This window comes from Arvicanthis niloticus, chromosome 5 (genome assembly GCF_011762505.2).
Source record: "Arvicanthis niloticus isolate mArvNil1 chromosome 5, mArvNil1.pat.X, whole genome shotgun sequence".
Taxonomy (NCBI): domain Eukaryota; kingdom Metazoa; phylum Chordata; class Mammalia; order Rodentia; family Muridae; genus Arvicanthis; species Arvicanthis niloticus.
Genome location: NC_047662.1, coordinates 99,371,903 through 99,381,971, shown reverse-complemented (window position 1 = coordinate 99,381,971; position 10,069 = coordinate 99,371,903). Strand labels below are relative to the sequence as shown.

The 10,069-nt window shown below is 42.2% G+C and overlaps 1 protein-coding gene across 3 annotated transcripts in view; it reads left to right on the top strand.

Moving 5' to 3' along the window:
* Zcchc7 (zinc finger CCHC-type containing 7) overlaps window positions 1-9,831 on the top strand; it is a 185,448-nt gene extending 175,617 nt beyond the window's left edge. For all 3 annotated transcript variants that reach the window (XM_034501911.2, XM_034501910.2, XM_034501912.2), the window contains exons 7-9: window positions 2,642-2,737; window positions 5,781-5,898; window positions 8,629-9,831. In XM_034501911.2, the coding sequence (XP_034357802.1) occupies window positions 2,642-2,737; window positions 5,781-5,898; window positions 8,629-9,068 (654 nt within the window). In that variant the 3' untranslated portion in view covers window positions 9,069-9,831. The remainder of the gene's footprint in view (window positions 1-2,641; window positions 2,738-5,780; window positions 5,899-8,628) is intronic.
* Window positions 9,832-10,069: the final 238 nt, after the last annotated feature.

Sequence of the window (10,069 nt, the reverse complement as noted above, 5' to 3'; positions counted from 1 at the left end):
TTCCATGTCACTTAAAATATGGACAGAGCATCTCCGCCATCAATTTTAGAATCCTGGACAACTGACCCCTCCTAGCCTTCTAAAACCTCCTCTTCCACTCTTTTACCTACTCTCCCTCAAGGTACAGGGGGTTTTTGTTTGTTATGGGGGGGGAGGAGGAGGAGGAAGAGGAGGAGGAGGAGGATGATAATGATGATGATGATGTTTTTAATCCTCTAAGATGGCAGGCCTGTACTTGGCTTGGGACTTTGCAAAGAGTAGTGTTGGTCAGTCAGCACAATTACATGCCTGATTTTTTTCAGCATTAGGGTCCCCATCAGCAAACCAGACTCGGGCACCAACAGTGACGTATTCACTGTCTTATTGCAATATTTTGTTTCTACAAACATGTATATGTATGTGAGAGGGAAGAAGTAGAGTAGGAGAGGAAGTGGGTCTGTTTATATCTCTGCCTCACTGGAAATGTAAGCAGTGACTTTTGTGTTGCTGACTTCTCAAATGTCAGACTTTGGGACAATGTCTGATATGGATTTTGCAGTTACTGTTTGTAATGAGTTGCTGAATTGTGTGCATGCACTCATGCCATATTCTCAGGACTCTGACAGACGTCGCTGTGGACCCATCCGTGGACTTGTGTTGTTCTACTTGCTCCCTTCCCCTTCCATCCACAGCCAAGTTCCTTCACTGTACTTAGGATAAACTCACAGCAAATGACTCCACAGTTTTCCATTACCTACAATCCCCTGACTTGTAAACCAGTGTGTTTCATAGGCTCCATCTTAGGTAATAACACATCATTAACCTTTTTCTTCTTCTTCCTGGTTTTTTGAGATGGGTCTACTGTAGCTGGGAGCTTGCTGTGTAACTGAAGCTGGCCTTGAACTCCTGATTTTCCTGCCTCTACCTCCTGAGTACTGGGATCACAGGTGTGTGCCACCATGCCCAAACCATGAATAGCTTTTAACAGCTTTGTCCTTAAAAAAGTTAGAATATCTCTTTGATTTTGTTTTCTTTCTGTATATTCTACAATTTTATTTCCTATTAAAACAACAGCCATTTTTTTTTCAGATAAGGAAAAATATTTCTTTGTAATTAATTTAATAGCTTCTGGAACTCTACCACCTAAAGGAAAATCTGAGCCACTGCAGTGACACTGGCTGTGCACATGCATCCCTGTTAAAGTTTATTTAGTAGTTTTTAGAATAGTTGTATTTTTCTTGTATCCTAATTGGTGATAGCTGAGGTTGTAAATGCTGTTACATGTGCCATGATCATTTTCAGTAGAAAAGACTGGTCAGGTTTTATTTTCCTCAAATACAGTGATGAATCTTGTTAACTTGATTGGATTAATAGCAACTAGGAACTTACTAAGGCACACCTGTAGGTGTTTAACAGGGGCAGATCATGGGGTTCTAACCTAAAGAATTGTTTAATCAATTAGTAAAGTCAAATTTGAATTGACTGTTGGGAGGTGGAGAAAGTCAGTAAAGCTAGAAAGGGTATGTGTGCTCCTGTGGTTTCTGTTCTGCCCTGGCATCCTCCATTACTGCTCTGTTTCCTGTCTGCTGTGCTATGAGCTGTTCCACACACCTTCCCTGCCATGATGGACTGAAGTCTCTGAGACTGAGCAAAATACACTTTATTCCCTTAAGCCCTTTGTCAATGCCCAATCACAGCACTGAGCAGAGTGACTAGCAATCCAGCTTTCCATTCTAAGACATGAGAGCTACAGTAAGGTTTTTAAAGATTTTTTTCTTACCTATACACTATTTTCCCATATCAAGAACTCCTCTCACCTATGCCTGCAACACCAAACCACTTGATGACAGCATTAAGTAAAATCTTAGTGGGCAGATGAGCACTCTGTTACAGAAGCCCAGTAAGCAGGAGAGAGAAATTTACCAAAGTGCATGCAGAACAAATAAAGACATTTTCCTCTTCTCAATTAAGTCCACCACCGTCTAGAGGATTTGCTCTGTGCTGCTGTCTGTTCTCTCCATCTCAGCTAGCCTACATGATCCCATTGTTCCCCATTGAAAACTCCACCAACTGATTCTTCCTCCTAAACGCTGCCCCCTTTTATCCTGTCCTTTCTTGCTGCTCCCTTTCATCAATTTATATCCAATGTCTTAACATTTCTTCTTGTGTAACACAGTGTACATACTGAAAATACTTAAGATATAAGTATAATTTAATAAATTAGCTGTGCTAAATTAGCTTCCTAACTTTCCCAGCATCCTCACCCTGCTCTCTGCCCTCCCAGGTTCTCACAATGAGGCCCCATGGATGGTCGCATATGAGATGGCTGTGCCTCATGCTGCTAGGCTTCTGTTGTGCTTGGCAGTGTAGGTCAGACCTTCCTTGAAAGTATCCTTTAAGTCCTGGGCTTGTCCTCCTGTGTCTCCTCAGCCCTGAACCATCCCTTCTCCATCCCTTTCATGAGCTCTGTCTGCCCCTTACATGTTGTTTCCCAGGCTCCATCATGAGCCCACTCTCAGTCCACTCCACTCTAAGAAGCAATATTCCTGAGGATTTTCTTATCTAAGAGCTCTTTCAGAAAAAAAAAAAAAAAAAAAAAAAAAATGGGCTTTTAGCTTTTCCTCTAACATGAATTAATTTCTCACAAATATTTATGTTACAGACCAAACCTGGACCACCTAAAAAGCCAAAGACCCCTTCTGGACAATCAGCATTAGTGTATTGCTACAACTGCGCACAGAAAGGCCATTATGGACATGTAAGTTTGAGTGGCATTTGTACGTAATGCATCTTGTCAGGGAGCCGTTGCTAAAAAGATGATCCCCAAATGGATGTAACTCAGAATACTTATTTATACGCTAATCTTAGGTAGTAAGACTTGTGTTTTCAACTAATTTACTTCCCCAGTTCCTACCAACAAAAACTGTCAAAGCAAATTCCTATATGAAAACAAATTTAGTTAAAAGTTAGTGAGGCCGAGTCAGCAGCAGCACAGAATGAGTTTTGCACCTTTCATGGCCTGTTACTGAACTATTTATTGGGTTTTCTGCTTGTTTCTTCAGCCTTCTCTGGTACCACACTCAGTTACATTTTTGTTGTTCACATGCAAACAGTGACATTCAGTAGAAACACAGAGGTTGTACAGCATTGGCTCATACCTACTCTTCAAGTACCTACAGTCCCTTCTGGCCAATATTGTACAAGCCCAGACTGAAAGGACTAGGCTGTGTGATGGATATAAGAACACAAGCTCCCTACTGTAAGGTGGTGAGTGTCCTCTAGCTAGTTGCCACAGTAAGCATGAAACAGTAGCAGCTCATCCAAGCTAAGACCTAGTAGGAGTAGGCCTCCCATCCATACACTGTGGGAACCATAAAGTTGAAGAGGAAAAACAGTGGCCCAGGGAGTAGAAATCCATGTGCAGGGGATTCCTGTCCCCACATAGGCTCTAACAGCCTAGAAACCAAGGTAAACATCAACCACATCCCCTGGCAAGAGGAAGAAATCCTACAGAGGTTCAGGACACTTCAGAGCAGAGGGAGAGGGACAAGTGGTAGAGTGGGCAGTGTTGCAGACTACCTCTGAATTCCAGCTGTGGTGCCTTTCTAGTACAGGCCTTGGGAGTCCTACAAATGTGAAGAGACAGAAACACTGAGAGAAGAAAAAGTGCTGAGTTGATCTTCCATGTCCAGGCAGTAAGAAGCAGGGGCTGCTAGGTAGAATAGGAGTGCACAGATCCTAGTATAATCTGTACTCTGTCCGTGGCACCAGATGACTTCAGTACTGTTTTTCCCTGTGGCATTCCGTCTTTGTCTCCAAAGCTAAGAAGTTATACAGCACTGACATTCAGATGCTGTCTCTAGTATGCTAAAACTCACAGTATAGGTAGCGAGATCCTACAGGATACGTGGCAATGCCTTTGTAGAATTCTCACTGAAAACCTCCCTAGAGAAGACTCTCATAGGAAATCACCATCCCTAAGTCTTCTGTTGTCCTGTGCTTGCCTCTTGTTGCCACACCTTTTAGGAAAGACTCATATTAGTAATCCACTGCCACACACATTACACAGGTGTTTAATTTATATGCTTGCTTATCTCTTTAAAGCAAAAGAGTATACTTATAGCATTTGTGTTCAATTAAAGAAAAACAGTTACAGTTGGATGCTTCCTGCTTACTAGTCACTGCTGTTAATATACATGGGAATATTAAGAGCATTTAGAATTTATTCCTGAAATCTAAACTTAGACAAATTTCAATTTACAGTAAAACAAATTTGGCAGCCATAGTTGAAGGAACTCTAGATTATCCAACACTAATGAAGAAGATCATTGGTGTGGCTAATCCAGAACAGAAGATAAATTATATAGCCAGCTATCAATTATCTGTGTTAATGGAGGAGACCAGTGATGTGGATAATCAAAATATAATTTACATGTAGCTTTGGAAAACATTTGTGATACGATATAGCTCTGTGTAGTTACATCTGTCTAGATAGAACAGTATCCAAACAGGAAGCTACCCCAGTAGTGAAAGATGTCCAAGCTCCCCTCTCTGTCAGTCTCAGAGATTCAGCTTGTTATTAAGTCACTTTGTATCACCTTCCCTAACTCCACTTATGCTACTGAAGAGGCAAGGAGATAGCGTAGGCACTGAGAGAAATAGGATGTTCCAGAAGGATGTGAAGGGTGAGGGGGCTGAGAGAATTAAAAGGGTGTGTTGTCATGGGTACCAACTCAGTATAGCAAGATTTCTAGGACTCTGATGTAACTGTAACTTAATAATTTATCGATGAGTCAGCTAAATTCTATGTGGTTATTTAACATGATTCCTAAAAGAATTATAATTTTCTTAACTACTTAGTTAAGATATGCTGAACATTAGTAAAGAAGTCTCAGGCAAGATGTTAGAAGGCAGATATGAAGGTCCCAGAAGAAAGTCTCTGAAAGAGATGTTTTAGCCTCCCTTCCTGCATCCATTGGTGTCACCTAGTGTATGGGGGATAGTTAAAGCCAAAGGGCAGAGACTGGGAAAATCAGTCATGGGAGAAATGAGTGAAAGGATTGATCTCAGTTTGGTTGAAGAAGCAGAGAGAAGAGAGGGTTTTCTTTGAGCCTTCTTAGAATTACCCAGGGACATTTTCCAAGTAGATGTAGCCTACCACTAACCTCACCCTAAGAATCCTTAGCCCAAGACAAAGGGAACAAATGAGAGGCCACAGACTGACTGGAGGAGCAGGAGGTGAAGGGAACGGGCAGAGGGAGCAAAGAATATGCTCAATACACAGTATATACCATAAGACATTAAAAAAAGATCACTGGCCCAGTACTAATGAGTGTGGAGCTAAAATAAGCTGGTGTATGTGTGTAAAGAACAGCTCCCAGCCACAGTTTGAGGCTAGGGGGAAGGAAGGCAGAAGGAGCATTTGATGTGAAGATTACTGAAGGAAACAGACAAGAAATGACAAATAATGCTAAAACTCCAGCAGAGGACAGGATGGGTGAGCTGGTACCCATCCCTCCATGCTGTTAACTCAAACTGGGTAAGGAGCTTGGCAGAGAGTAGTTCCTTAGTTCCTTTGTTTAAAAGGGAAGAAATCCAGGGCCTGAAGGATAGTATAGGAACATAGTAAGGCTTTTGGATTGGCTGGTCCCTTTCCATGGTAGCAAGGACTACTTCAACAGCCACTGCATGCCATGCTAGTAGGGTGGGACTCACTTCTAATCAGTGTAGACCAGAAGCACATGAAAGGGTTTGTTGATGAGTGCAAACTTGTGATGTCATTCTTTCAAATACAATTGCAGGAATGTACAGAGAGACGAATGTTCAACCAGACGTTTCCAACATCTCCATTCATATACTACTATGATAGCAAATACGACATCCAGCAAAGGGATTGGAGAATAAAACGAAAAATGAAAGGTTTGTCATTAAACTTCTGGTTAGATCACTCTTGCAGCAGCTCCAACAAAAAAGTCTTTTTATACTATCTTTGCCTACTTTGGAAGTCACTGGTTAGCACAGAAAACACTTTATTTATTATGTATACAGCATTCTGCCTGCATGTATGCCTGCAGGCCAGAAGAGGGCACCAGATCCCATTACAGATGGTTGTGAGTCACCATGTGGTTGCTGGGAATTGAACTCAGGACCTCTGGAAGAGCAGCCAATGCTCTTAACTCCTGAGCCATCTCTCCAGCCCCAAAAACAGTTTTAATAGTTATAAAAACTAAAACTTTCTTGAGCTCCAGAAACCAAACCTCTACTTTAAAACTCCTATATTGTAATCTATTCACAGTTAATATTTTTCTCAGAGCATTTCAGAAACCTAAGAGTATTTTATCTGTCTATGCAGAGAGGTAAAGATTCCATTGAAATTCTATTTGGGACCAGGCGGTGGTGGCGCACACCTTTAATCCCAGCACTTGGAAGGCAGAGGCAGGCGGATTTCTGAGTTTGAGGCCGGCCTGGTCTACAGAGTGAGTTCCAGGACAGCCAGGGCTACACAGAGAAACCCTGTCTCGAAAAACCAAAAAAAGAAAAAAGAAAAGAAAAATTTTATTTGACAAATAATTATCTCCCCTTTGTGTGTCAAATATTTTCCATGGAACATGTGTTTCTGGTGACTCCAGGGGTTTCCCCTACCCAGGCTCTCACAGTTCACCATTACAAGCAGGGCTCCAGGTCTATTGCCTGCTCTGTGCCTCCCTCACCTCAGAGGTTCAGAGCACTGACTGCTCCTCCAGAAGACCTGAATTCAATTCCCCGTACCCACATGGTTCGTGGCTCACAGTTGTCTGTAATGCCACCTCCAGGGGATCTGATGCCTGTGGCCTCCACAGGCACACACACTCAGGTGCATATACCTACATACAGACATGCACACCTACAGAAAAGTAATAACCTAAACTAATAAATTGTAGGGATGATATTTAGAAAACGGTGCCTGGTCTGGTTTGTTCCCAGGCAGCCACCATGTTCCCGATGCTCCTCGGCTCTGACCAGGGCTCCGGCTAGCTAGATATGCAGGCCCTGGCACCCATGAGATGCCAATGTGGGGAATGGCTCTGCCAATCCCCCACGCTGCATCCACAAAGCTCAGCTGAACCCCAGACAATATCCACCATCCTCACAGTACACAGTAGAAATGAGACTCTTAAAGCTTAGTGATTATCTAAAAGATTTATATATTTAGAAATGTTCAATCAACAAGATGCCCACACAGTTAAAGTTATTACCCAATATCTCACCTTCTGATAGAAGTTGCTACCCAGGACAGCTTTTGACCCATTTATGGTTCTCCATGGCTGATAGCCTCCTTCTTCTCCCCTTCCTCTTTTTCTCCCCTCCCCTTCCTCTGTTTCTCTCCCAGCTCCACCTCCTCTTCTACTGCCTAATCACCGAGCTCCACTGCGAATACAATGTAGCAGAATGAGTAGCCTGCTACAATAAATGAATAATTTTTTAATTTTAAATCTGTTTTTTTTTTTTTCTGCCTTTGCTCTTTCTTGGTATAATCAAGATGTGTTCCCAGGTTTCCTTCACTGTTGATGATAAAATCATTATGTGTTTTTTAAGCTCTTCTCTGAATTCTTTACTGACTCATCGTTATTGACTTTTTCCTTTTGGCTTTATTTTCTCTTGAGTTTAGGCCCCTTTTAAATGATGCTGCTGCTCACCTGTGTGGCTTATATTCCTTCTTTGTGAGCCACCATGTGGTTGCTGGGAATTGAACTCAGGACCTCTGGAAGAGCAGTCAGTGCTCTTAACCGCTGAGCCATCTCTCCAGCCCCGTGGCTTATATTCCTAATACAGGAGAGAGATTCGAGCACGGGACGAGCCTGACTAAATAGGAAGATCGCCAGGGAAGCAGGAGCTAGAGGGCCTGCTGCACTCTGACAGTGAGCATGTGTGAATTATAATATGAGAAAGTTGTTTTCTTTTTTAGCTAGTTTTGACACCTTGAGGCTTACTATGATCCTTGGAACTTATTTTATGCTTAAGCTTAGGCTAAGCTTCTACTGACCACTTCTGTGATTCCAAGGGTCTGTTAGTCTTCATACCTCACCTTAGCCTCAGCTGCCACTCGCTCCTGTCCCAGCTGCTTCTGTCAGATGCTTATAACAACATATCAGGTTCTAACAAGATATACCAGCAGCAGCATGTGGCACTGAAGCCTCTGAGGTGTGCACACAGGAACACATGGGTACAGAGAACACCCTGCCCAGCAGCCGCTTCTCTGTAAGAATAATATCCTGGGTGCTGTGTCACCACCTCATAGAGAGATGGCCAGGCTCATCCTTAGTGCATAATTGAAACGTCATATGAAACTGTCCAAAGACCATTTCTACATCTTGCTTCACCTCATCTACTCAGGCTGACTCTTCCCTGGAGGAACTCGAATAGGTCTGACATCCCTGCTGCTCTGGTCTTCATTGTCTAACATTGTAAAAATAGGCTGAATAGAAGAAAGTACATAATAATAATGGATTTGAGGATGTGTCCCTATTTTTTTTTTTTTAGCAATCAGGATTGTAAGGGATGCCTTTGTTCACGTGTCTGAATGTCTACCTCCTCTCTCTGCTATGTTATTTCTAAGAGTGCAAGAACTCTGCATAGACTAAATAGGCAAAATACTTTTATATCTTACAGATATCAAGAAAAATGGAGATTTTCCAAGGCAGTTCAAAAGACCACATGTAGAAAAGACAGATGAGAGGCGCCACCACGATATGAGAAAAAACCATTCCTCAAGAAAACGCAGTAGGTGGCCTCAAGAAAATAAAGAAACACAGAAAGAAAAGACCAGGAGTAGAGAAGGCAAAACGCACAGGAGGGATCACCAGCCTCAGGATGAGGATGAGGACTTCCCCAGGGGCTCAAAACCCAACTCCTCTGGCAGCGTTAACAACCAGAAGCCTTCCAGGTCTCGCCATCATGCATCCCATTATCACAGGCTGAGAGAAGAGAAGTTTCTCAGAGAGAGCAAGCGGAGCAAACCAAAGAAAAGGAAATGTGCAGAGGACGGCAGCCGTGACGATTTATTTCTTATTAAGCAAAGGAAGAAGAGACCTAAGCCGAGTGGTTTCTGACCTGTTCTTCCTGCTTCAGTGTTCTGGAAGTGATTTAGTATCTGCTAAATGAAGAGAGGCTGGGGATTTTGATTGCTGAATTCCAGCCATACCTAGAGTTGCTTTACAGAGGCCACAGAAAGTTCAGGTCTGTGTCTGCAGGCTGTCCTTAGGTAGGAAGGCAAACTTGAGGTAGAAAATTGTCTTTTTCAAGAAAACCTTTTTAAATGCTTTGAAGAAATTACAAGCTCATCAGATGAATTCATCTATAATGTTTGAGGACTCAAAAGCTCATTGGAAGAGAGTTTATTATTAAAGAAAAGTCACCACTTTTTTTAGCATTCTTTTAAAAAAAAAAAAAAAAACCCACTGGAAAATCAATGAAAAATCAGTGAAAATCCAAGCCCAGCTTTGCTTGCATCAGAGGCTGTTGGAATCTTTCTCTGAACAGAACAGTGTGTAAAAATGAAGCCATCACCATTGAAACCTGGGGGAGGTGGAGAAGAGGCCATAGCAAAATACATATACAGAATGTGTACAGTATGGGTGTGCAAGACAGAGATGTGTGAGGCGTCCTCAAACTTGAGTGCAATCACAGGGACACTGTTCTTACTGGTTAACAGCCATAATTCAAGAAATAGAGGTAAATATTACCAACCTAATTTGTTCTCATGGATCTTTTTAAACACTGCAAAGCTATTTAGACTCTTTTGTACTTGTGAGCCTTTTTTACACTTGTGAAAGCCTAATGTTAGAATAAGAAAAATAAAATGCCCAAAACGTGTGTAAATGTGTTTATTGTTACAAAAGACGGTGCGAGCCTGGTACCAGAGAGCAGAGTTGGGTTAGTCAGGTTGCTACAGTTATGCCTTCTTTTTCAGATAGGAAAGAGACTGAACACCTTCACCTGTGGGCATAGAGATAAACCTGTTTGCTGTTAAGGGAAGAACAGAAACAGAAGTCCCTTCCTGTGTCAGGTGCAATTTGTCACTAGCTCAGCTCATTAACACAAGGGCTCTTTG